The sequence below is a fragment of the Neophocaena asiaeorientalis genome, unplaced genomic scaffold (assembly GCF_003031525.2).
Source record: "Neophocaena asiaeorientalis asiaeorientalis breed wild unplaced genomic scaffold, Neophocaena_asiaeorientalis_V1.1 scaffold30, whole genome shotgun sequence".
NCBI classification, from domain to species: domain Eukaryota; kingdom Metazoa; phylum Chordata; class Mammalia; order Artiodactyla; family Phocoenidae; genus Neophocaena; species Neophocaena asiaeorientalis.
Window position 1 is genome coordinate 11159603 of NW_020174923.1, and position 27812 is coordinate 11187414.

At 48.1% G+C, this 27812-nt stretch overlaps 1 protein-coding gene across 2 annotated transcripts in view; it reads left to right on the forward strand.

The window, feature by feature from the left end:
- RPTOR (regulatory associated protein of MTOR complex 1) overlaps positions 1–27812 on the forward strand; it is a 337424-nt gene that overhangs the window by 226814 nt on the left and 82798 nt on the right. For both annotated transcript variants that reach the window (XM_024760891.1, XM_024760890.1), the window contains exons 8-11: positions 11211–11311; positions 11853–11997; positions 19837–19912; positions 25895–25996. In XM_024760891.1, the coding sequence (XP_024616659.1) occupies positions 11211–11311; positions 11853–11997; positions 19837–19912; positions 25895–25996 (424 nt within the window). The remainder of the gene's footprint in view (positions 1–11210; positions 11312–11852; positions 11998–19836; positions 19913–25894; positions 25997–27812) is intronic.

Sequence of the window (27812 nt, forward strand, 5' to 3'; positions counted from 1 at the left end):
AGGTGTATGTTTAACTTTATCAGAAACTTCCCAGCTCAGCATTCGCCCCAGTCATGTGTGAGTGGTCAGAGGTTCTGCATCCACGTTGATACTTGGTGTTCTTAGTCTCTTTAATCTTAGCTGTCTAATGGGTGTGTGATGCTGTGTCCTGTGGCTTTAACTTGCATTTGCCTAGTGACTAATGGTGCTAAGTGGCTCTTCATGTGCTATTGGCCATTAATTTATATTCTTTAATAAAATGTATATTCATGTCTCTTGCCAACTTTTTAATTGTGTTGTTTGTCTTCAAGAGTCCTTTACATATTTTGGATATAAGTCATTGTCAGATCTACATCTTGTGAATATTTTTGATCAGTCTGACTTTTGTTTTCATTTTCACAGCAGTCTCCTAAAGACCAGGAGTTTTTCATTTGGATAAAAGCTGACATAATAGTTTTTTCTTTTATGATTTATACTTTTGTGTCCCACCTAAGAAATCTTTGTGTACCCCGGGGTAGTGAAGATTTTCTCCTAAAACTGTTATGGTTTTAACTTTTATGTTTAAGTTTATGATCTGCTTCAAGTTAACTTTTATACGTGATGTGCAGTGAGTCAAGGGTCAGTTTTTTCTGTATGGATGTACATTTGTTCCCACACCATCACGGAAATAAAGTCTTTTTCCCATTAAACTACTTTGGTACCTTTGACAAAAATCATTTGAATATAATTGTGTAGTCCTTTTGCTTTGTCCTATGACATAGATCTCTATGTCTGTCCTTATGTCAGAACCACACTATCTTGATCATTGTAGCTTCACTGGAAATCTGCTCCCTTTCAAAATGGTTTTGGCTGTTCTAGCTCCTTGCATTTCCATGTCAATTTTAGAATCAGCTCATCAGTTTCTAACAAGCCTGCTGGGATTTGTACTGTGATTGCATTGCATCTGTAGACCAATTTGAGGAGAATTCTCGTCTTAACGATACTGAGTCTTCTGATCCATTAGCGTGGTGTGTCTCCCCAGTTAAGTCTTTTAAAAATTTACTGCAGCAATACTTTGTAGTTTGTTGTTGTTGTTTACTTTTAATTTTAATCCCATGAATTCATCAAATGGCATCAAACATCTCTGACTGTGACAAATGCAGTATAAAGTGAAGTTCTCTGTTGAGGGGAGTGGTCAGAGCTGTTCAGGGGGATTCCAAGGGGATACATCTTACAACGAGGAAGTCAGAGACAGATGCTTCGAGGTCACTGTGTGAGAGCAGGAGAGATCCTCAGGCCTCTGCCTAGTTCTGGTCAGAGGTCTGGTCAGTGAGATCAGGATTGGGTGTCCAGAGAGAAGCTTTCAGTCAACAGTGCATGTCACATGCCCAGGAGGACATTAACCCCCATCATGTAGTGATGCTGGACCAAATCTTCCTCTTTTGTTGCTGACTGTTGTATTTAGTTTCTGGAATTTTAAGTACCGCAGAGAAGTGACAGAGGCTGCAGGCATCTGCTGGACATTGAGGCATTTCACCTGTATCACCATCATTACTGAACACTCTTGTTGTAGTTCACTGGGTATCCTCCCAACAGTTCTTTCTTTTCTTTTTTTCTTTGGCCTCACTGCACAGCTTGTGGGATCTTAGTTCCCTGACAAGGGACCTTCCTTGAGAGTCAGTTTATTATTAGAGCTGTATGTGCATCTACCTGAGTACCTACTATATATCAGCCATTGTGCTTCACATACACCATCTCATTTAACTTAATCCAAAAAAGTGGGTCCTGGGCTTCCCTGGCGGCGCAGTGGTTGAGAGTCCGCCTGCCGATGCAGGGGACATGGGTTCGTGCCCCAGTCCAGGAAGATCCCACATGCCACGGAGCGCCTGGGCCCGTGAGCCATGGCCGCTGAGCCTGCACGTCCGGAGCCTGTGCTCCGCAATGGGAGAGGCCACAGCAGTGAGAGGCCCGCGTGCCACAAAAAAAAAAAAAAAAAAAAAGTGGGTCCTTATTGGCATTTTCAAGGGATGGAGCATGAAAGAAGTAGAGTCATACAATAGTAAGTAAAAGTTCAAGAACCAAACCCAAACTTTATAGCTCCAAACTTGTGTTTTTAACTGTGGTATATTCCCTTCTACCCGTTCTTGGAGTCCTCAATCTAATTTAGATGTTTATTCATGGTGTTTCTGTAGCACTAAGTGGGTTCATCTACCATGATCATTATCACATACTGACTTAGTTGTCTTGATGCTTTGTAGTTTGAGCTGTGTATATTTTGCAAATAGTTTGTTAAATTAATTTCAGTTTTTAAATTGTTCAATGATAGCATGTAGAAATGCATTTGATTTTTGTATACTAGCCTCATTTTTCTAACTATGCTAAACTCACTAATTAGTTCTGATACCTGTTTTATAGATGCCTTAAGATCTTCTATGTATGTAATTGTGTCATCTGCAAATAAATACAATTTTACTTCTTCCTTTCATATCTTTATGTCTTTAATTCCTTTTTCTTACTTTATTGCACTGGCCAATGCCTCCACTACAAAGTTAAATAGAAGTGATGAAACTGAGCCTCCAAGCTGTGATCCTAATTAAGGATCAGTTAGGGGAAAACATTTTATCTTATATCACTAAGGGTAATGTGAGCTGTGAATTTTTCATAGATATCCTTTATCAGGTTGAGGAAGTTGTCTTTTGTATATAGTAGTTTCCTGAGAGTTTTTATCATGAACAGCTGTTGAAATTTATCAAATGCTTTTTCTACATCTATTAAGATAATAATTTATTCTCCTTTGTTCTGTTAATAGTTTCATTACATTATTGATGTTCAAATGTTAATTTAAACAAACCTTGCATTCCTGTGATAAACCTCATTTGATCATGGTGTATTACCCTTTGATATACTGCTGGATTTGACTTACTAATGTTTTATTAAAGATTTATGCACCTGTATTCTGAGGGGTAATGATTTTCTCTATAATCCAGTGGGGTGCAGCGACACCCTCTCCAGCAAGATCTAAGTCGTAGCCTTGGGTGGGGCCTCTTCCAAATTTGCTCCTTCTTTGGGTGTACTCCCTGAGCTGAAGAGGTAGTAGCTGCTCCCTACAGATACCAATCCTGTCTTTTTTAGAGTTCTTTTTGTCCTTCTTAGTAGTTAGTTAATCTCCATATTTTAGTTAAAGCAGTTAATATTAAATGCTTAATATACTGCTTAATATCTCTGCTTAATTTACTGGCATGGTTTTTGTCTCCTGACGAGACCCTTACTAATACATGTTCCCTTGAAAGTTATATGCATTTTTTCCTCTGACTATTTTTAGGAAGTTCTCTTTGTCTTGGATTTTGGCGGTTTTATTTTGATGTACCTATGTGGGCATTATTTGTGTTTGTCCTGCTTTATGACTATAGCATTTCTTCAACCTGAATGCTATAGACTGAATTATGGCCCCCAGGAAGAGCGTCCTCACCAGAATCTGACCATGCTGGCACCCTGATCTTGGACTTGTAGTCTCCAGAACTGTGAGGAAATAAATTTCAGTTGGTTAAGCCACCCAGTCTATGGTATTTTGTTACGACAGCCTGAGCTCACTAAGACACTGTGCCTTGATGTCTTTCATCAGTTGTAGAAAATTCTGAGCCATTGTATTTTTTTTTTTAAAGAGTGACTCTTTCCTTGCATTATTTAAATGCTTTTCTTTTATTTATTTAAATATTTATTTATTTATTTAGGCTGTGCCAGGGCTTAGTTGAGGCATGCAGGATCTTCGTTGCGGCATGCAGGATCTTTAGTTGCAGCACGTGGACTCCTAGTTGCGTTATGGGGACTTTTAGTTGCGGCATGCATGCAGGATCTTGTTCCCCAACCAGGGATCGAACCCGGGCCCCCTGCATTGGGAGTGTGGAGCCCAGCCACTGGACCACCAGGGAAGTCCCTGAGCCATTGTATTTTTGAATATTGCTTCTATTCCATTTTCTCTTTTGGGGATGCCAGTATGTACATGTTAGGTCTTTTCACAATATCCACTGTTTCTTATGTATTTTTTTCTTATGTCCCAATCTCTTGTCTCTTTTGCTTAATTTTGAGTATTTTTTTTCTGACCTGTCTTCCATTTCTCTCTTCAATGTTGTCTGATCTGCTGTTCAGCCCATCTATTGAGTTTTTAAATTTAATATAGTGTATTGTTAAGTTCTTGAGGTTCCCGGATTTCCAGAGTTTATTTTATAGTTTCCAGTTCTCTGCCAGAGTTTTTCATCCTGTGCATTAACTCCATGAACACATTAAGTAAAATTATTTTGAAGTTGGTGTCTGATATTGCCATTATCTGAATCCTCTGTCCATCTCTTTCTCTTGTCAGTTGTTTTTCTTGGTTTTAAACCTAGAAATGCCTGGGGGTGTTTTGTTTGTTTTTTTGTTTGGAGTTTTTTTGAGGTATAGTTGATTTACAATATTATGTTATTTTCAGGTGTACAATGTAGTGATTCAAAATTATTATCGATTATATTCCATTTATATTTATTATAAATGCTTGGTTATTTTTTACTGAATGTTGCAAATGGAAAATGGAAATTGTACAGAAATCTGGGATGATTTGAGGCTGTGAGGTTTGTGTTATTTCTAGTTCATCCTTTGCACCCAGCTCCAAGACTGGGGGTTTTACCTGAGCTCCATCTCCTTGGTGGGCCCTCAGTTTTTGTTCTCCAGCCTGTGAGTCCACCAAGCTCAGCTTAGGCTCTCTGCCTCTCAGAGTTGCCAGGTACCTCTGGGACAAATGGAGCCCCGGGTGCCGGCTCAAGCCTGGGGCTTTTCTCTCTCAGGTTTTGGCCCCACGATTCCCCACAACCTTGCCAGCCTTCCATTGCCTTCAAAAAGATTTACACACACACACACACACACACACACACACACACCCCTACACACACAGCCTTTCTGGTTGTTCTCAGTGGGAGAATGGTCTGAGTCACCTCACCTGCCATTGCCAGGAGGTCTTCTAAACCCTAAGAGAGTAATTGAACCGTGCACCCCAGGCTTTGCAGATGTAATTTAGGGCCCGGCTGACTCAGCACTAAGATAGCATCCCAGTGGCTGCGTTGAGAGCTGAGTGCATCGTCCACAGGCTCGCTGCATTTAAACAAGTGTGGCTACATTTCCAACCAGGCTTTCTCACTGCGTTTTTCTCATTTTCTTCCTCCTGACTACACAGACGTAGTCCTGCAGTCCAGTTAAAGGGGGACTCCTCTGTAAAACTGCAAACCATTCAGGCTGCAAACAAACCATATCACACTTTATAAACTGCAGGTTCCATACACACTGAAATGGACTTGGATGATCATCACCTGAAATCTGTGAATGGCTAGAAAAAAGCCATTGTGTAATAGGAAATACAGATAATATTAGTGTTGAATTGTACACAATTTTAAATAAAGAGACATTAGAAAGAAGTCTTACAGAGATGTGGCTTGGTCCGGTTCAGCAGAATGTCAGCGTATGAAGAAATATGTCCTCAAATGTACTATCTAGGGCAGAAGTTCCCAACCTTCGTTTATGTCAAGTAGTTTTCTTTTCCTAGTCAGCTGAATTTTTAGAATGATTGAGATTGTGTGTGTCCGCACGCACACACATCTGATTTCAGTATAGCATTAACTGATTGAGAAAATGTACCTGCACACATATTCAGGGACTCCTTTTGGTGACATCATGAGCACTGTCCCTTACCCCACAGGTTGAGAACCCTGATCTCGTTTATCTGTCTTTGTCTAACCAAATATCTAACCAGTATATACGGACCTGGATATTCAAAAGGATTATTTTTTTTAAAAATTGCTGAGGATTTCCCTGGTGGTCCAGTGGGTAAGACTCCATGCTCCCAATGCAGGGGGCCTGGGGTTCGATCCCTCTTTGGGGAACTAGATCCCACATGGCATGCTGCAACTAAGAGTTTGCATGCCGCAACTAAGAGTCCGCATGCAGCAACTAAAAAAAGATCCCACATGCCACAACAAAGATCCCGCTTGCTGCAACTAAGACCTGGCACAGCTAAAATATAAATAAATGAATGAATGAATGAGGTTGTTTTTAATTGCTGGGTTCACCTCCCCATTTTCTTAGTCACAGAGCATTTCTAAGTAATGAATTATTTGCATTAAGTAAATGAATTAGCCCAAAGTTCTCTGCACCATCATTTTCATAAAGCCATTTAAAGCAGACAAAGTAAAAGTGCATCCTCCTTTATTTGAACTGAATATGAGATGATGTAAATTCATAAAACATGAAATTTTCAAATGTTTTCCCTTTTCGGGTAAACTTGCTTGGCTTCCCTCTTATTAAAAAAAAAGTTTCATTTTTCTTTATTATGCAAGTAGTGTGTTTTCAGCATGTATGTTATTAAATACAGATAAGCAAAAAGAATTAAAATCATCCATAATCTCTACCATGCCAAGATAATCGTTGTTACTACTTTGGTGCAGACCTTCGCAGACTTTTTTCCTAAGTGTATTGGTAGATGGTTTTTTTTTTAAATTAATTTATTTATTTATTTATTTTTGGCTGTGCTGGGTCTTCATTTCTGTGCAAGGGCTTTCTCTAGTTGTGGCGAGCAGGGGCCACTCTTCATCACGGTGCGCGGGCCTCTTCACCGTCGCGGCCTCTTGTTGCGGAGCACAGGCTCCAGACACGCAGGCTCAGTAGTTGTGGCTCACAGGCCCAGTTGCTCCACGGCGTGTGGGATCTTCCCAGACCAGGGCTCGAACCCGTGTCCCCTGCATTGGCAGGCGGGTTCTCAACCACTGCACCACCAGGGAAGCCCTGTGGATGTTTTTAACAAAAATGTAGCATGTCTTTTCATATGGTTATTTCAGTGCATTTAAAATTATTTGATTTTGTGCATAAAGAGATATCTGGAGGAATGGTCACCAAAATGTTTCTACTGGTTCTTAGATGGTGAAATTTGGGATGATTTGTGTTATCTTCTTATCACTTGAGTATTTTTAGTGAGTTTGTGTCATTTTCTTGGAAACGATAGTTTTTCATTTAGCATTTTATTTACACAGAGCTGTGATCATGCAGCAAGAATCCATCCACTCACTCATCAAATATGTATCTGTTATGCATTAGATGCTACGTGTGGACACTGGGTTAGCACGAGGAAGCACGTGGGCCTGCCGTCCAGGAGCCCCGAGCCTAGTGGGAGACGTAGCCCGGGCACCAGCTGTCGTCTACAGAATTCTGTGGGGGCCTCAGAGCAGAACCTGAAAGCCTGGGGGGACCACTGGCCAGGGAGGCAGGAGGGCGTCTGCGCAGGTCTGGAGGCACGTGAGCTGTTTGAGGAGGACAAGTTCTGTGTAGCTAGACATCGGCGTGTTGGCGAGAGAGGAAGCTGGGGAGACACAGAAAGTAACGAATGGAGGTGTGGACAGGCAGGGTGAGACACCTACCCCAGACCACGGTGCTGGCTGGTTGATGGGGGCAGACACAGAGACAAGGGACACAAGCGTACTGGGGAGAAGCACGGGACGGAGGCGAAGAAGCAGCGGCCATGATGCTGAGCTGCAGAGCATGGGCCGCCTGTGGAGGCCCCGCACCTCTGCCCTGGGGATCATCAGCTGTGGCCAACCTGACAGCTGAGATGGGCTCGTCTCCCAGCTGGATGGTGTACCCTAACATACTACTCCCGCTGAGCAGCCAGCCCCTCTTGGGGGGTCTGTGGGCGGTGCCCCTCCGTGTCAGTCACTCCACCACACGGGGTTCAGGGAGCTGCTGGCCAAGTGGGAGTAAATGTTCTTAAGTAGGGAAGTAACGTGAGTCAGATGTGTAGGCTGTGAGCTCGTGCATGTGCTCAGCACTCCGCCAGAATCTGTGAAGAGACTGATTTACATCGAGGAAAGTAAGTCATTGCCTACAAGGAACTTATTACCTAGTTACACAGATAATTAACATGCATGGAGCAACACTGAATAAATAAAAAGAAAAGTAGGCAATTGGTGGGCTGCCAAAGAAATCCCAAGTGAGATGCAGTTGAAAAGGACCTGAGCAAAGGCTCTTGTGGTCAAGACATCTTCATGGACAGGGAAGTTGGGCTTCGCTTGTGAAGACTGAGCCAGAACCAGCCCAAGGCACGTGAGAGGCTGTTCCAAGTGGGCAAATGAGAGGAGACTGAGTTTGATATTTTTGTCCAACTGCGAGGTAATGGACCCAAACAGAGGGAACTAGTTTCAAAGTTTATTGTGTCAAGGTGATGGCTTTGAAGCAAGTGGAAACTTTCTACCTAAGTCCATTGGCAGAGTTTTCGCTCTTGCTCCTCAGAGGCCTCGCGGTGGCCCATCTGGGGAGGCGTGGGCCACTGGGAAGCTGGTGGCTCCCAGCCCTCACCCCTCCAGCCATAGGAACTCTGCTTTCCTTTATTCCAAGTGAGATTTTGTTGAAATAGAGGGAATTATTTGAAACCACTGCAGTAGTAAGCAGAGAGCCCTGTAGATTTTTGAACAAAGGTATACCGGGGGCTGTCACCCTGCCTAGTATGAACTGGATCAAGAAAGGCCATTGAGGATACCTTTGCAGTGGAAGTGGTTACCAAAAGGCAGTGGAAGAGGTGCCTTGCAAGAAGCAGGAAACACGAGCTACACTTGGGGAAGAGATGAGTGGGCCCTGTCTCTGAGGGTTCGAGCTCTGATGGAAGAGAATCCACGGGGACTCTTGGAGTGAGGACACATGCTACAGAGGAGAAGAAGATGGCAGTAATGAGGATGAGCTTGATTTTAGACATGTTAAATTTGAGCTGTGAAGATGGCAAGCAAGGGGTGAAGGCAGCTAGGGTCATCTTGTAAGATCCAGAAGCAGAGTCGCCATTGCTGCAGTCAGGCTCCACACAGTGGGCAGTGCTGGAAGCCGTAGGTGAACCCAGATGTCGGAGGAGGTGAGAATAAATCCAACGGCAGACAGCGGTGATGAGGAGTTTGAGGAGGTGGCATGCATTTTCCAAGGAAGTGTCTGCTGGCTCTCTGCTGCATCTCCTTTGGAAGTGCTATCCACTTTATTTTGATCTCCGTTTTGCATATGAGGTTAACCTGGGTGACTCAGAGCAGAGAAACAAGACACCAGAAGTTACCCAGACATGCACTGCTGGGACTGGAGTTCGTTTTTCTCATCTCCCAGTTCCATGATCTGTTCCTAAACTATAGCTTTTTGTGCTTTTCACATAAAAGTTAGTCCTTGATTAACACTGTGGGTTTAAATTTTAAAAGAACCACCTTGATTATTAATGAATTGGGGGGAGGGGTAGGTAGAAACTTGTGTAATGAAATGTGTCCTGGGCTTGACACTCTGTGCTGTGCCTTTCTTCGTGGCCCTGCATCGCTGACCCAGACAGCTTCCAGAGCAGGTTGGGTTTTGACGTCCTTAGGATCAACTACAGGAAGGAAAACGGAAACAAGTAGTTTCTGAAGTGACTTACTTCTTTCTTTATTTTTTTTTGAAGTGACTTAATTCTACATGACATGAAAAGGGAGGGAAGTGGGACTCACTTCCACCTTTGTCATCCCAGGCTGCCGAATGCAGATGGGTCTTGCAGTGATTGGTTGATTGATCACTTTGAATGGTTCCCAGGTCTGTCTGAAATCAGTCGGGCAGATGGCTTGGTTTGTGGTTTCATGATGAGCTTTAGTGAAAGACATCAGTAGAATTTTCAGGAGATCATAGTGGGAGTCTTAGTTTTGCATTTATCTGCCAGCGATTGTCACAAGATGAGGATTTAAAAAACACAGCTAAATGCACACTGACCTCCACCTGACAAGGAGTGGCCTCTGTTCCCTCCGATGGCTCGGCCACAGTGCTGGCAGCAGGGCAGCTCCTCACTGCTGGGGACGCAGCGGCCTTTGCCAAGGGTCAAACCCCAAGGAGCCAGCCGGGGCTGTGTTGCTTCACCTGACTTAAGGGGCACTGCACACACCCATGATGCGCTTGGTCCAGGTTTGGACCTCAGCAGACCCTCCTTCTTCCAAGAACACCGTCCTGTCACCACCAGCTGTCAGGGCGAGAGGCAGGTGAGTGGGCAGAGGAGTGGCATCCAATGCTGACTGCATGCAGATGTGAAGACAAGGAGAGTGTCGCCACTGCCTCACTGCGGGGCTTTCCTCCTGATCGGCTCTCCTTGTACGTGTTCTGTGTAATTATGATGGCACGATATTTGTCCCACTTCTTTACTTAATGTTACAAAGCAGTCTTTTCCCCATATCATTAAAATATTCATAAACAACAGTTTAATAACTTGTAGTTATTTCATTGTGGTTGTTCCATAATTAATCATTTCTCTATTATTGGTCACATAGGTAGTTTCTGACTTTTCACTGTTATAAATAAAACACTGCAAAACATACCTTGTTTCCACATTCTTTGTTTCTGGTTCAAGATTGATTCTTGGGAGCAGACTTAACTGAGGAAAGGATACAGATGTTTTCTGTCCTTCATGTGTCTGTCCTTTCCAGAAGGATTGTGCCAGCTCATACACCCAAAGGCGTTGTATGTGAGTGGCCGCAAATGGAGCACCACTCAAAAGAGTGTCGCCCAGTTGTCTGTTGCGTTTTTTCTTCCTGTGCTCAAATTTCCCCACAGGGGGCGGGGAAGCAAGCCCAGCTCCCCTCACACACCCCACTGGGAGGCCTGTGATGCTGCTGGCCCACCTCTCACATCCTCACCGCTGGCATTTTCAGTCCAGCGATGCTGCGCCCAGGACTACGTGTGAATTTAAGAGGTGGAATCTAGGCCTGACTAGGTCTGTTTTGATGTTGAACAGGTGAATGATTGTGTGGTGAAGAGCTGGGCCCACAGAGGTCTTCCCGTTGCCCTCAGCTTCTGGGAGGTGACCCGTGTCCTGCCCGACAGGAGTGTCTTGATTAGGGTGTGGGGTCCGTCCACTTGGAGGCTGAGAGCAAGGCTGTGGGGGGCTCCAGGGCCCCGGGGGCCTGCCTGGTCGGCAGAGCTCTGTGCCTACTGTCACACAGGGGTGCCAGAGGGGCCCACCCGCTGCTCCTGTGCAGATGGGGAAGGGAAGAAAGTGAAGTGGAGGCTGAGTTTTAAGATGTGAGGTTAGACGTACAGGAGTCTCAAAGATCACGGCGAGGCAAGGAGGTCCTCCTGGCATGGCCGAGTCACCCCCCAAGCCCCTTCTGACGCGTTGTCGTCCCCTCACCCCTCCTCTTCCCACCTCCTCCTGCCTCTGTCACCTGTTTCCATCTCCATGACTGTTTTGTGTTTCCTAGGATTCCCGGGCGGCTGAACGACAGGAGGACCCCCCTGGGCGAGCTGAACTGGATCTTCACGGCCATCACGGACACCATTGCATGGAACGTGCTTCCTCGGGGTGAGGCTGCCCAGCTGTGGACTGGCGGGAAGGCTGCTGCCCCGGAGTCAGGAGACTCTGGCACTGGGGTGTGAGAGAAGTCAAATGGGAGGACTGAGTTCCCCTCAGTGAAGAAACCTGAGGATGTGGGCGGGAGAAGGAAGGGACCCCAAAGGTTCTGAGAGGATGAAGTGAATCGCGCATCAGGTCGAGAGCAGTGCTGCAGGGCGAGTTCAGAGTGGTATCTGCTCGGGTCCTTAGTGTTTTTGGGGCAGACTCAGGGCTCATCTGCCTTCAGAGTCACACACCATCCATATTTCTTAAAACCCAAATTACTACTAGAGTATAAGACACGTTTGTGTTTTTCTGTGACCGGTTGGTTGGGTTCTGCTGTTTGTTCACATTACGTGTGTCATGTAGGTGCTGCCAGTGGGGAATGTGCATGTCAGTTCCAACCTGCTTGTTGCAACTTCTGGTAGAAGGATAGTAAATTTGTATATTTGGCTTTAACTGCTGGACGTGAGTCAATGGAGTCACCTTTTTATCTTTTCTCTGCCCTCAGATCTCTTCCAAAAGCTCTTCAGACAGGACCTATTGGTGGCTAGTCTGTTTCGAAATTTTTTATTGGCGGAAAGGATCATGAGGTCGTATAACTGCACCCCCGTCAGCAGTCCACGCCTGCCCCCCACGTACATGCACGCCATGTGGTAAGTGTCTCTCTCAGACCAGCATCAGATTCTCTAAGGAGCATGGTTTTCCCGTTTCTGCGATAGTCCAAGTGTAAGGGAATTATTTGAACAAAATAGGAAGACGTGGCTCCAAACGTGGAGGCCTGAGTGGTGTACACGAGTTAATAAGGTCGACCCTCAGCTCTGCCTAAGTCCCCTGCAGAAGTGCAGGTGCCTCTAAGGGTCATCCAGGGCTGAGCGGGACCAGTGCCTACAGAGGCCCTGCAGTTCATAGCTCGGGGCGGAGAGGGCCTGCGGGTGAGTTTCTGACTCTGTAGGGATTTGTATTGAGGAAGGAAGCTGCCAGCTGAATTCATGAGGTGTATCCAAGATTGCTCCAGAGAATTAAAAGTGTTGGGTTCATGACCAGTTAATTTGCATGCTTATTTCACACATATACACATGCTGTCACACACACACACGCACGAGTGTGATCTTTATGATACTTGTATGTTGATTATAAATTTCCTTCAAAACTGGATTACTGGGACTTCCCTGGTGGTCCAGTGGTTAAGACTCTGTGCTTCCAATGCAGGGGGCCTGGGTTCAATCCCTGGTCAGGGAACTAGATCCCACACGCTGCAACTAAGAGCCCACATGCCGTAACTAAAGATCCCACATGCTGCAACGAAGATTCCAAACTAAGACCCGGCACGGCCAAATAGATAAATAAATATTAAAAAAAAAAAAACTGGATTACTGCTCTTTACACTACTGCTAGTAGTAAGTACAGTATGATAACAGCAGTAATAATGGAAATTGTTTTGAATCTAGACATTATATCTGAAGGCGTTTGGTTTCTTCCTGTTTCCTTGCTTTTGTGACACAAGCAGAATTTGGGGAAGTACTCAAATGGGGCGGTAACAAAGGAAAATGTGTCTTAGTCATATCCAGAGAGAAATCCTAATACAAAATATTTAAAAAGAGTAATTCACTTAGGTTTAGCCCTAAAAACCATTCTATGGTGTATTTTCACGGTCAGGTTTATTTTGGGTAGTGATTTTTTTTTTTTTAAATATGTGCATGACCACTTTCCCCTGACTCTGTAAACCCAGAGAACTAAGAAGGAGGTGGTAAACTCACCTGCTCTCATCCACTCAAGGAAAATCAGGAGTTAACATTCTTATCTGTGAGATAAATCAAGATGCACTATGCTGGCCAAGCACCAGACTATAATCAGAAATCAAGTTAAAACACGCCTCATCCGTACCCTTTGGAAGAGCTTATGGAATAAACTGGAGAAACAGAGGAATAGGAGTAGACCGCACGAAGGGTCTCTGTGCAGCAGTTTAGATCCTGTGTGAACAGACTGGCAGGACAGCAGACGCAGTTTCCTTCACTCCATGAAGATTAGAACTGGGGAGGTGGGGTTGAAAAGCCTCTCTAATGCTTAGGATAAATAATTAGAAAGAAAACCCACATTTCTGAAGAAGGAGATCCTCAAAACAGCCTTATCCTTTAAGTAAAGTGATGCCTTAAATTCTATTTTTTCTGAACCAGGTTTTTATAAAACATTTATTATTAAAAAGGAAAGAAAAAGAAAAAAGAGCTGAACAGGGTCAGTGCTGCGACTAGTCATGGATGGAAAACTAGTTAAGCCACAGGAAATGGGCGTCACACCAGCTGCCCAGTGTGAATGGCCTCCTGGGTGACTGGGGCCACTGGCCAAGCAGTTCCCCCCAGGAGGAAGAAATACAGGGTGGACGCGAGGCGCCAGCTTTTAGCGAGAAGCTGCCTATGTCCTTCCCTCCATCTGCCCACCCCACCAACAAGTCCGTGGGACAGTCTTCCTTCTTGTGCATGTTTCTCTGGATATAAAACTGCCTTCTCTAAGATGTGCTCAGCTGCAAAGAGTAAAAAACAACGTGTTGTCCCAGAGAAGAGAGTAAGGAGCACAGCCTGAGCAGAGAGCAGACAGAACAGACAGGGAAGATGACAGCAAGAGAAGGGGACCCAGGGAGGAAGCACGCAGAGATGGCTGGTGCGGAACAGTCACACCTGTCTCTCTTCATCATCCCACAGATCCTTCTCTAGTATTGGCCTCTTAGAACATTTCTGAATTCTGGGATTTGTATAAGTGCTGTTTAATATAAGGTCCAAAGTCTAACAGCAGTGTCTCATAATCCCTCCCGTCTCTGTTACTGATACCTTTCCATGCCCTCCTCTAAAACTAGGAATATGGCCCTCTTGCCTGCAAGTTTAGCTCTCCATGAATCTCATAAAACAAATCCTCATTTGTATTTATTTGTTGTACAGAGAAACGTGAGCTAACACAGCAACCCACAGAGGCCCAGATGAACATGTGGAAAGCCTCCCGGGTATCCTGGGGCGCATGGAATTGCTAGCAGTCATACATGCACCCTTGGGGTCTTTCTACTTCCCTGGTTCCAACCTCCCTGCACATTCCAGGGCCCCTCTGCAGCTGATATGCACCCTGAAGACTTGAGTACAATCTAGTCCCTCAGCCTGCATGGTCCTCCATCCTGCAAAGCGCACTGTCTGTGGCCTTATGCCCTCCCCGCTCCCTTTTAGGCGAATCCTGGTTGTTGCACGTTGGGTTCTGTGGGAAGCGGACTCAGAGGTGGGGGTCAGCATTAGGATGCTGTGAGGGAGGGCTCTGGGGATCACAGCCCTGGACAGGGAGGCGGCCTGACCCCTGACCCAGCCTGGACCAGCACATTCCCAGCCGGCATTGTTGGACCCTGACATCTCCCGCTTCACTCCAGCCCCTGCTGCCCTGTCCACTTTGCATCCACCCATTCCAGCTCAGGAGAGGGACTAAGCAGGTTGCTGAGGAAGAACCAAGGAACGGGACTGGTGAGACAGTCAGAGAGACTTTGAAAAAGAATGCCGTTTGTCACAATATTAGCTATAAAAGGGGAAACCGGGGAGAATCCCAGTACCTAACAGAATGGGGATGTAATTGAGATACATATATTTGAAAAAATGTAAGCCATCTTAAAACTTTGTGAAGATTATTTATTATTATACAAAATATATGTTAAATGACAAAAACAGAACACCAGACTGTATCAGCAGTATAACTACCTCTATATTATGCATGGGAAAAGGGCTGGATAAAACTATAACAAGATGCTAATGGTGCTAATACCAGGACAGGAGGATTGGAATGAGAATGCTCCCTTTTAAAAGTTGGTAGAGGGCTTCCCTGGTGGCGCAGTGGTTGAGAGTCCGCCTGCCGATGCAGGGGACACGGATTCGCACCCCGGTCCAGGAAGATCCCACATGCAGCGGAGTGGCTGGGCCCGTGAGCCATGGCCGCTGAGCCTGCGCGTCCGGAGCCTGTGCTCTGCAATGGGAGAGGCCACAACAGTGAGAGGCCCGCGTACCGCAAAATAAATAAATAAATAAATAAAGTTGGTAGATATTACTTTTGTAATTAAAAATCTACGTGTAGATGTTTTAAGCCTTTGAAACACTAAAAGCTATTTTTTTAAATTAAGTTATTAAGGTTGAAGTCTCCCTTGTCAAAAATGCAAAGCTGGAGACAGAAGAATCATTGTGTGCTTCTTTGCATGAAAAAAAATGTTAACTAGTAGAATTCCCTGAGGTTTAGTACCTGCACTTGATCTCATTTGGTATTTTTTAAATGTTGTAGAAAGAGCTCATTAAAATCCTGAGTTGGAAATCATTCACATGCATTAGACTCGTCCCATATTTGTTACTGTACAGCAAACGTACAGCAAACCAAATGGGATTGTTACTGAAACAACAGTTGCAGGGATAATTTAATTTAACAAGTAGTTGCATACTCACTATGCACAGGGCATTGGGAGGCCTTGTAAAGAACATAAAAAGCCGTTCTAAAAAGGTATGAAATTATACCTGAGTATTTATTGAGTATCAAGCACTGGCGACCCAGCCTGGACACATTGTGCGTTTCCAGGTGGGCGTCACGCCCTTGCACACCCAATCCTCCTCGTGTCACTGCAGACACAGACTCAGGGTCGGACCATGTGGGGTCCTGGTATTGTGTCCAGCTGCCACATTTAACATGGCCCTCTGATTGGACCGTGCTACCGTGTTGTAGATCTAGGGAGGAGAAAACCACTCAGGGTGAGTGACAACCTTTATTTCTTTATGACATCATGCAGAATTGTCTCATGCCAAGTCAGAGGCCAGAAATACTTGGTGTAAACACTGGGTCAGGCAGCTGTATAGGGCATGCAGCCACGTTGAGGGCCACTGACTTGGTTAAGATGGAAAGACTGCCACATGTTTTCCCTCCTCCCCTGGGGGTAGTTAGAGGTAGTGGTTGGAATATCAGTTGGTAACACCAGATCCAATGGCTTTACAAATGGGGATTTGTTCCTCTTTCCTGTGTAGCTGAGTGGCTCACGGGAGGGACACGGATCTCTGCTCTTCCCCGCAGCCGTGTGTGGTGCCTGGTCTAGGGAGGCTGGGGATGTGGTCTCTGTCCTGGGTGGCAGGTGTCCTGCTCAAAGTCCTGGCCTTAGGGGAGGTGGGAGAGTGGAGGGAACAGGCAGTGGGCTCAGATGCAAAGGCAGGAGAATGTGAAGCCTGGAAACCTGGAAGGTCATGCTTGCCTGCACTCAGGTTTGCCAGCTGCCCCTGAGGTCTGAGGCGCCGCATGGGCTCCTTGCCAGTGAAGCGTTGCCGTGGGCTTTCAGCAGAGCTCCTTCGGGTGATGAAACACTCAACAACAATGCCCATAGCTCTTTCTCCCTCCTCGTAAATAGACGAAAGTTTGTACGTCCCCAGGGAGTGCACAGCCAAGGTAGTCGGAAAGAGCATTTGGAATAAATAATTTGCCAACTAGTTACTATATTCCTTGGGTGGTGATGGAGAGGTTGAATTTTCAGCAGGGGGAGGAAGGGAACAAAGCCTAACAAAAATTGAGGTTAAAACACAAAGTCATACACATTCACACTTTGCTTCAGGCAGGGGTGCCAATGATGAAATGCTCAGCACCCGGCTTCTGTTTAATTTTTGATGCAAAGCCACCAGGGAGCCGTTTGCCTTCACTTTCAATTTCAGCAGGTCCTGAAACCTTGCATTTCTCCATGGTAATAACCTGTGCGTTCCTTCCCATCGAGTGAGCCTGGCTGGCTGACTGATCGGTGCAGATGGAGCCGGGCGCTCTTGGAAGGCTGTCCTCCCAGCCCACTCCTTGGGTGCCTGCCATCTTAGGCCCGTTTCCTGAAAACCCGAGCTCTTGCCTGGATGGCACGTTCTCCAGGCCGTGATTCATCGGCAGCCCACGGCTCAGAGCCCGGCTGGTCTGCGCCTCGGGGTGGGGAGGCCCGGGATCCTCCCTCCCTGGGGGCGCAGCCTGTGCGGCTGGTCACAGGGGCTGTGGGAAGTGTGAACGCGGACACCTCCCAAGTTCCATGCTCGCCTGGGTGCCACGGCTCAAGGTTTTACAGGACTTGCTTTCCCACTTTCCCTTAGTGAGAATCCCAAATTAAGACTCCAAGTTTGTTTTGATTTTACCCTAGAAAATGTAGCCACTTTTAACCAACTTGAGTAAATGCTCAGCAGAGGGTACCGTTGTGCTGCTGAAAAGGCTGCCATGTGATCTAGGGCTTGATGGGAACTCTGAGGTCCCCAACCTGACCCTTTCCTTTTGTAGAGAATCAACGACCACAGGCCCCAGAGGGAGGCCGGCTAGCCCAGTGCCAGCCTGCTGCTCTCTGCCGGCCTCAGCCTGGGGCTTGCTGTAGCCTCACTGCTGGCTGGCAGTCTGTTTGGCCACTCGGTGTCCAGTAGATCTTAGGTGTTCTCCCACGTCCTCTCCTTTCCTCCTGTCCTCCTCGGTGCCTTGAACGGAGTCCCTTGTCCCCTCTCACTTAGACAGCTGTGCCCCTCCAGTCATGGCCCTGCCTTGCTCCCGGTGACAACAGGCGAATCCCTCCTCCGGGGCTTCCTTTCAAGCCAGCAGTCTCCTCTGAGCTGCTTTTCTGGCACAGAAGAGTGCGGCTGGTGGGGACTCAACCCCACTGAGTGATTGGACCCAGGTGGGGGGCCAGCCCTGGGGAGCCGACAGGCCCAACGGGCCACACTCAGAAGATTTGCGCCCAGGCCCCGCTGCAGCTGCGTCAGGTTTTGTTTCACTCCTTGGAAAGGACTGAGGCCGCCCCAGTAGGTCTCGCTAGGGCAGCCTAGTTCCTCTGATACTCTGTCTAGGACACCCCAGTAGGGACGTCTTTAATGGGTTAGAATTCTTCTTGCCTCGTGATTTTGAGGAGATAGTTCTGAAAGAGGGCACAGAAGCCAGCTTTACAGAAGGTGCAGTTTCGGGGTGCCCACTGTGTAGCAGCTGTAGCAAGACCACCAGCTGCCCTGGACCCCCTCTGCCCACTTCACCTCCCCCCAACTGGTGCACACTTTCTTCTAACTCTTGAAGTTAAAACTTTTTATTTGATTAAGTTCAAGGAATCTTTATAGAGCTTAATTGCAATAACTGACTTGACTTCTGTCTTAACAGAGAGTAAGTGTCTCCCTCAATGCTGCAGAATAACCATTTTGCCTGCAGTCTGGGCACTTACTGAGCATATGGGAGCTATTTATTGCCCGCACTTTGAGGAACTTTTGATTATCTCCTGATTGCCTCTTAATTAGATTGGTGGGGGAAGGGCGTGCAGAAGGGGCCAGTCTTGGAAAAAAGAAATATATTCCACATATTTGAAAAATGAAAACGAGTTCTCTACTCTTTTGTTCATCTTACATTTTTACTGTTTTTCTGCATGTTTTCATTTTTCATTCTTGTTTTGATCCTTTATTAAGACCCATGAATAGGTGCCTCTTGCACACAAACAGGCAGTTTAAATAAACCTAACATGGAATCCTTGAGTGTGTCAGGAAATTGCGCTGGGAAGAGATTGCAATACCGGAAACTAAACCCCTTGTTCTGACCATCACTTTCTTTCCACGAGGAGCACGTTTCTAAAAGAAAGGGGGGGTCAGAGTGAGAAAATCGTTATATCCTTGGGAATCCGCACTTGGATCTGGGACCACAGAGAAAGTAAGAGGATCGTTTGTGTCCAGTTTAGAATCAGTGTTAAACGTTGCCAGGAAATAGCAGGCCTCTGTGTGTGTCCCTCCATGTCAGCCACCCTCTGAGGCCTTCATGGGACCCTTTGTGGGAGACACTAACTTTAGCCTGCCTCACAGGTGGTGAAACTGACCCTGGGAAGGTGACACCATGACCCAGTCGGCACCACCTTGTCTTGCACATCTTGTAAGCGTGCGGAGCTGGGTCCGGCACCACAAGAAGTTGGAGAAGGTGGCCAGGACTACTCCTCAAAGAGGCTGCTGCATCCCCAGCATACAGAGCACCACGTGTCTTGTCCCAAGTGGTTTGTGTTGGGCACAGGTGCTGACCACCCACAGAGGGGTGCAGGGGCCTGGCAGTGGGTGGGCCGAGGCGGACCCTTTCTCCCAGCCCCACCTGGCCCGTCTCTGGTGAAGCGCCTTGGCCTGACCATGGCCTTTCATGGCAGGTTTGTGTGTGATGCTGCCATGGTCCGGTCACCCAGTGCCCCAGCTGCCATTAGCATGGGCAGGCTGCTGCACTAGGTGGGCTCAAGTTGGGGGAAGAAACTGCATTAGAAAGTGGACAAGTCTCTTTATTTTTCCTGAGCTTTTTCTCCTTTCAATTTGAAGAGAAAAGCTGTCATAAACAAAATGCCTTTAGCTAGCTGAGAGTTCCTCACCTCCTGTGCCCTTCAACAGCGGCTCTGCCCCGACTCAGCCACCCACAGGCTGCTCTGCTGTTGGGTCCCTCTGGGTGAGCCCATCAGTAACGCTTTTTGGGTTCCTCTCTGTTCTCCCCAGGCAGGCCTGGGACCTGGCTGTCGACATTTGTCTCTCCCAGCTGCCAACCATCATCGAAGAAGGCACGGCATTTCGGGTGAGTCCTCCCAGGGCATCCTGTGTGGTCCACCGCGGCAGCTGCTTCTCTGGCCACCTGGGCTGCAGAGCCCCTGGTCAGGTGTCGGAGACAGCCCTCACCCACCTGGGAGAAGATGCATTATCCAGAAGCTTAAAAGATTGCACCAACCAGGGGTTAAAGTTAGATTATGAAATGGTCAGCTCTCAAAAACATCTTCTCTACAGTGTTGCTGTCATAGGTCTGCTTTTCTTGACGTGCACTCCCTGATCCCAGGTTCTCAGCCTTTTTACCACAAACGGATGCTCTCGACTTGCGGCCCTGCTGCCCAGTGGCCAGGTGAAGCCTCTAAGGCTGAGGCTTGGCCCCGAGGGGATGTCTGGTCCCCATGTACTTTCCTAGGTGGTGGTCTGGTCATCCTCGAGTTAATGTTTCACTTGTGGCTCCTGAGGCAGGCAAATCGACTCTCCCCCCACCCCGCCAGGGGTCGTTACATCAGCTCACCAAGAACCCCCTGTTGCATCCCCTGCATATACAGCCCCTCCTGCTTTCATTCAAGATTTGTTCATTTGATGAGCGTTTGCTGTGCGTCAGACACCACGTCTGGGTGCACGTGGGTGAGACCCGGTCTCTTCCCTCAAGTAACCGTTGAGAAAAGAGAAAAGCCACCCATCAAGTTAGAGCACAATTAGATCCCCCATCTGACCCTCCAAGGGACCGGGCAGGTGTTCAGGACTGGGGGAGTGGTGGGGGAACCAGGAGGAAGCAGGTGGCTCTGAGCTGTCCACTGAGGGGACGGGTTGGAGGGTGGGGCTTGGAGATCGGAGTCACTGGCCTTTGCTCCCCACACCGTCGTCTCTGGGCGCCAGTGGAGAGACCACAGTGGGCAGCTTAGCCCCCCGGTGCCTCAGTTTCCTTGTTTTAAAACGGGAACTATAGTTGTATCCAATTCAAGGAGCACTGGAGGACACAGCCTGGTACGTGGTACATGCTGGACACAAGGGTTCCTGGCCCTTGGTGTATTCACAAAGCCCTGACTGCAGCCAGAGGCACCCACGTCTCACTGCAGAGGTTTTTAACTTTCAGTGCACATCACATCAGTAAGATTGAAAGGGAAGCTTTCAGCCTTACTGAGTCAGGGGCCTGGGTGCGTGTGTGTGTGTGTGTGTGTGTGTACACATATGTATTTCTGTGGGGGGTGTATGTGCGTATATATTTGTGTGCCTGCGTATATCTATGGGGTATGAGTGTGTGTGTTCTCTGTGGGGTGTGTGTCCGTGTACATGTGTGTACGTGAATGCATGTCTGTGACGGAGGGGGAGGGTTGTATGCATGTGTGTTAACTCAGGTGATTTCAATTCCCCCCGAGACTGGGGTAACTGGGCTGTGAGACCCTCCCTCTCTATTTTATCTTATCTTTCCTCCTTCATTGCTTGATTTTTTTTTCCCATTTTATTATGAACATTTTCAAACCTACAGCAAAGTTGGAAGAACTCTGCATCGAGCACCCATGTGCCCACTGCTGGGTTCTCCACCAGCACTTGCGGTGCCTGCCCCAGCAGCTCGCCACTTTCCACCCACCTTTCCTTTAACGCACTTACAAGGGAGTCGAAGCCGGCCTTGCATCTTGAACCCTGAAGTGGGCGCCGGCAGGGCCTTCACTTGGCTCTCGCCTATATGTTTGGCATTGCCTGGGAGACCCTAAACCCTGAGGCAGGGACAAGTCTCCGTGGGGAACAGTCCTGGCCTCCAGCTCCTCACACGCTCCACCTCTACAGGGACAGGGCCTGTCTCCACAAACGTGTTTGCGAACCTCGTTCAACTCATGCTTTTCTGTGCTGTGTGCCTGGTTTTCCTTTGTACCGTCAAGGGGTCGGAGCTGCACACCTCTCAGATAAAGCCCCACGGTTCTGTCCTCACCTCTCCCTCCAGTGCCAGGCCTCCTTTCAAGCGTCTTCAGCTTCATTTCTCATCTACTAGATTCAGGATTCTGCCTCTGGGAATAATCTCACCAAATTGTCACTGGGAGGGATACCTGGTGGAGGCCACATGCTAGCTGTTTTATTTAGTTTTCATTCTTTTGGAAGCATAACACACACATAGAAGATTGCAGGCATCGTAACGTGCAGCTTCGTGAATTTACAAATTGAGCGCACTCGCGTAACCAGCACCCACTTAGAACATCAGCGGTCCCCCGATGCCCCTCCCGCTCTGGCCACCACCTCCGCCAGGGTGTGTGCTGCCCTGAGGGGTTGGTACTTGGGTAAATAGAATCCTTGTGTCTGGCTGCCTCCACTCAATGCCAAGTTTGCTCCATTCACTTGCAGCTCACTCCTATCACAGTGTGGAAACCCCAAAGGTCAGGGTCTATCCCATGGACCTCACGAACTGTGCTGGCCACTGCCCAGCCGAGACGCTGGAGCCTGAGACAGAAGGAGAAATCAGTCATGCTGGACCTGTCTTTCTATGAAATTTTGATATTTTGTTCATTATAGATTTTTATATTAATTTTTATTTTCTTAAATATTGCATTAAGGTTTTTTTAATCTCAATTACTATGCTTTTTGGTGCCCCCTTAAATTTTGTGCTTGAGGCGAGTGGGTGGGTGTGGCCAGGTACCGCGAATTCCTCGTGCTCTGGTGCGTTAATGTCAGGTGTGCACACGAGGAGTGGGATTCCTGGTCACCAGGTGTGCATATTTTCAGTTTCAGTACAAACTGCCGGACAGTTTTCCAAAGTGGCTGTGAGTCAATTTCCAGTCCCTCCCACGATGTATGAGAGTTTTAGTTGTCCCATGTCCTCATCAATACTGGATGTTTTCCACCTTTTTTTTTTTCATTTTGGCTATTCTGGTTCATTACGTAAAGGTATTTCATTGAGATTTATCTTGTATTTCCCTGATGGTTAATAGAGTTTAGCCCTGTTTCGTGTTTTTATGGGCTTTTTGAATATCCTCTTTTATAAATTGCCTGTTCAAGCCATGTGATCATTTTTCTTTTGCGTTATCTGTTTCTATCGATTTGTAGTGGTTCTATTTATATTCTGAATACAAATCCTTTGTCACACATTGTGAATATCTTCATTCTGCAGACTTGATTTTCACTTTTTTATACTTGATGAACAAAAGTTTCTTGTTTTACCATATCCAGTTTACCAATGTTTTTTCTTTTATGGTTAGGGCTTTTGGTATCCGTTTAAGAAATCTTCACTTACTGTGAAACAGCCGACATAAGTGTGTTTGGACTGGGGATGGCAGGTGAGAAGAGTAGGAGTGTGTTAAGATGAACTAGCTCTCCTCCCTCCCCACAGTGACCTCACAAGTCGAGGTGGATTGGCCCCCAGGGTTGGGCGTGGCTCTTTGTGCCCAGAGCTGGCCTTTCTGCTCTTAGTCCTTCGCGCTTGGCGCCTGTTTTCAGACCCCCCAGCCCATCTGACACATGGGCTAACCACAGGGTTGACCACCTGGCATCAGAATCGTCCCAGGAGGCCCAGGCCACATGGCCACATGACTCAGAGCCTCTGCCCACGATCTGTCAGCTCTCCTCCAGAACACTCATCCTGGGTTCTGCTTCTCCCCCCACCAATAATCTACACAGTATTTCCAGGAGGTAATCATGAAGATTTGGCCCAAAACATCAACTCTGTGAATAATCTCAGGCACTCACGGGGCAACTCTTGAGCTGTTCTGTGAAGTGTTACTTAAAATGCTGAACCACACTTATGGTGGGGTGCTGATGTGATCTGTCATCTTCCCCGTGGCTTTAAGAAGCATGACAAACCTCACAGCATACTTCGATGGCCAAAGGCTTTCCCTCTTTGTCAGCTTTAGGTGAAAAGATCAGGAATGTTTGTCATTCGGGACTGAGCAGCTTCTTCAGCAATGAGCAGCGTGTTTGCATCCATAAGGCAAAACTAAGTGAAGGAAATGGAGGGAGGTGGAATTATCTGAGTTTCCCGACTTCCCCTCCCAGACTGAAGGTCCCCCTCACTCAGTACAGCTGGGGAGGGAGCATTTAACAAGATTATTGTTTTTAAACCAATTTATGAATAACTCACACTTAAAAACAGGAAAATCACTTTGGGGGCTCCATCCCAATCCCCAAGTTGCCCTCCAAATTTGATTAACTTCACGTACACTGACTTTGCAAGAACACGCATTCCTAAGTGTGAAAGTCCTCTGCCGAATTCTCATGCAACACTGACTTCTTTACAAGGGCACACACCATGGCTCTGACCACCAGGCTCCTCTGTGGAAGGTGCGGTGGGAACACACCTGGTCTGGCTCACAGCTCTGCTGGAGCCGTGCCCACGGCTTGAAGTCCTCTATGCACACACTTCCACACGTGCAGGAACCTGGGGTTGCAGCCCGCATCCCTGCCTTCCCACCCACCCTTCCTTACACAGACACCTGCTTTCCCCCTGGGGAGACAGAGTGGGACAGAGAGGAGTGGGCTGGAGGCAGAGATTTGGAATTCTTTTTGTCTGGAGCTCAGGGACAGCAGAGCTGCATATTAAGTGGAAATGCCTATGTAAGACAGAAAACCCAGCAGTCCTACTGCTTGGTCTCTCAGTTCCCGGACCTCCTTCTGACAGCCTGGGCCCCCTCCTACCTGAGCTGCTACTTCTGCAGTTTCCCTCGTCCTCATCATCTCCACTAAAGGCATACCCTCCGCAGTGCCTGCGCGAGGACAAGCCACCCTCCGCACCCCCACTGCCAAGCTGGGGAAGCCCACTGTGACCTGCTGCGGTCACTACCCTCCAGGGGCCTTAAACGCTGCCTGGCAGGCTGCCCAGACACATCTCCTTCCTTCCCGTTGCCTCTCCGCTCGCTCTCCCCTCCATCCACAGCACCTCCTTTTCCCACCTGGCTGAGAGACAGGAGCAATAGAGGGATCTTCTGTAAGTTCTGCCACATTGGCCTTTGTCCTGCATCCTGGCCCGGCTGTGTTGCATCTCCCGCTCCCAAAAGTGCTACCCCCAACCTGTGCACCAGGCGTCCACTTGCCAAGGCCCTAGCCCAGCACCTCCCTCCTTCATCAGCAGTTTCCCCCTCTTACAAATACACCCTTATTCTCCCACCTTTAAAAAGAAATTCCTAGTCACGTGACCCCATCCGATTTCCCGCCCCCACCTCCCCATGTCTCTCCTTCCCCTTTGCAGCCAGATTCCTGCAAAGAACTGTCTATTCTTGAGCCTCTGAATCATCTTTTCTTCTGTTTGAACCCAGTCCGGTTGTGCTTCTGCCCACTACCAGGGCCCTCCTGTTACATCCTTAATGGTCTCCAGGGCCCTCCTTGTCACCATCAGCTCTGGACCTTGGTCCTGCCTGACCCTGTACAGTCATGGAAGGTGCTGACCATGTCCTCCCCCTAAAACACTCCTCCCTGGCAACCTGGCCACCACCCACTCCTGATCCCCCTCTGCTGGCCTTGCCCTTGTGTCTCCACCTCCTTGGCCTCTCACTCTTGGGGGGCTCCAGGGCTCAGCCCGGGGTCCCCTCTGTTTCTCACTTAACTTTAAACTAGATCTGTCTCTCCAGCCCAGACCCATCTCCTGGACTGCGGGCTCACGTGGGCCATCGTCCCCCTGATGTCTCGGTCGGGTGTCCAGTAGGCACCTTAAACTCAGTGTGTCCAAGCTGAGTTCCCCACATGCTCCTCCCAAACGGGCTCCTCTTTCAGTCTTCCCGCCTCAGGTCTTGGGACCCCGCTTCCGGGTGTTTAGGCCCAAGCCCCGGCATTAACCTTACTGCAACCCTCTCTTACCCATACCCAGTCTGTCCTTGCAGCCCTGGCTCTGCCATATGAAACGTCCTGGTCTGACCATGTCTCACCACCTCCTCTGCTATGGCCCAGCCCTGTGTCCCCTCGCCTGGATGGTGGTGGCTGAGTGGAGTCAGGGCCTCACAAAGACACACGGCTGAATCGATGGTGGGGGCGGCGTGTAAAGGCAGAGTTGGGTGAAGAAGGAGAGCCCCTGACTAACCCTCTGCTCGTCCCACAGCACAGCCCCTTCTTTGCTGAGCAGCTGACCGCCTTCCAGGTGTGGCTCACGATGGGCGTGGAGAACAGGAACCCACCTGAGCAGCTTCCCATTGTCTTACAGGTGAGTGTCTCCAGGTGAGCCAGATTGATGAGGGAGCTAGAAAACCCCACAGCCGCCCAGGAGGGGACTAGTTTATTGGGGCTGAGTGTGCTGGTGTGTGACAGCCCTCCTGCTTTGGAGTTAACGCCTCCTTGTCTCCCGGGCTCGCCTGGCGAAGTCACTGAAGCCTCTCCCCCGCCAATTAAACACTGATCTGGGCTGTCGTCAGCTGCCCTCCCCTCTCCCCCCAGTGCTGCTGCCAGCAAGCTCCGTTCCAGCACGGCTCTGGCATCAGTGCCCCTTCTCTTTGGAAGGGCATGAGATGCAAATCAACTGCAGAGAAAATGGGAGAGCCTGAGCAAATTACACACGCAGGTCGTGGCACCGCTCCCAGCACCTGTGGGTTGCTCACTTCCAGGGGGCTGTGCCCCGCGGTTGCTGTGGGCTGTTGCACTCTCTGGCTGTGCCGTCAAGTGCAGTCACCCATGTGGCCTGTGTCAGTGTTCACGCGGCACCTGGTGCCCCACGAGTGGTTTGGGAGATCAGTTCTGTGGGTCTCACCCAGCTAAGTTTTGGGTAATGAGATGGCAAAATACCAAACTTCGTCACAGGCAGGAAGTTTAGGAAGTTTTCACAGAACTTTTGTTTCAGTTAATGTATATTTATGGGGCAGGTGTAGGGACCAGGTCATGACATAAGCAAAGCTGTTTTGCTCTAAGACAGTGTCAAATGAGATTTAAAACCACTGTCAGTGTAGATACCAAGGCCTAATAATTCACTTTAGGCCCTGGAAGAGATTGTGTGCAGTGAGGATGAGGCAGTTGGACTTGGGTGAGAACTGTGGACAGTTGTGGGAGGGGCCGTGCCCGCAGCAGGAGGGGTGGGCATTTACGTCCGTGTCCAGTTAGGAAGTGGGGTCTTAAATTCTGAGAGCTGGCTGGGAAGACCATCACCTTCCCCTCAGAAAGCTGATTAGGTTGCTTTGCCTCACCTGCCCGAGGACGAGGCCTTGCCTCCCCCCAGGAGGGCCCCACTTTCTCACCAGGCTGCTGACCACGTCTCGCAGAAGTTCCATTCATCTTCACTGGGCCCAACGCGCTCTTTGAGCGGCTCCCGCCGCCAAGGACAGTTTGAAAAATAGGTGAACGGCTGATCCCTGTCCCACCTGGAGCGTGGCGGGCCCCCTCCCTGCATGGTCTGCTCTCCCGCTCTGTGCTGACCGCATGGTGGGCTGGGAAGGTGCCTACGACAGAACTGAGGTCTCATCTGGCTCAGGACTGTGTGCCGGGACCCAGGCAGCAGAGCAGTGAGAGTAGTTTGTGCAGTTGTGGAAATGCCACCACACAGCCTTGTCCTCGTGGCTTGATAATTACGTGGGCACAGGGTGTTGGTCAGGATCCTTCCCTGGAGATATTTTGGTGCTTTTTCTGTCTTATGACTGCTTATTTTCTGACATTGTGAAAAGAATGCAGAAATTATTAGTATTCCTCATGTGTGTTTCTAGATTAGTTTGACTATCTTGAGTTTGCAAGGTGAGCAATAAACAAATTTTCAAAACAAAACAAAATGTAAAGCAACGATAACAATACAACAAAGAAAACTCGCCATTTGTCAGGAGCCCACGAGTTCTCATGCAGCGAGTGGAAGGCTGACAGGCAGGGCTATGGGACAGCAGTGACCGGTTGGTTGCTGTGCTCCCCAGCTCCTAGGGTCATCCGAATTTTCATGAGAGGAGACTGTGGCCAGCCTCCACTGACCTTCCTATTATTTCAATAATGTGATAGATAAAATTGGTCCTTTCCAAGCAGGGGCACAATGCCCAGCACTGAATCCTGCC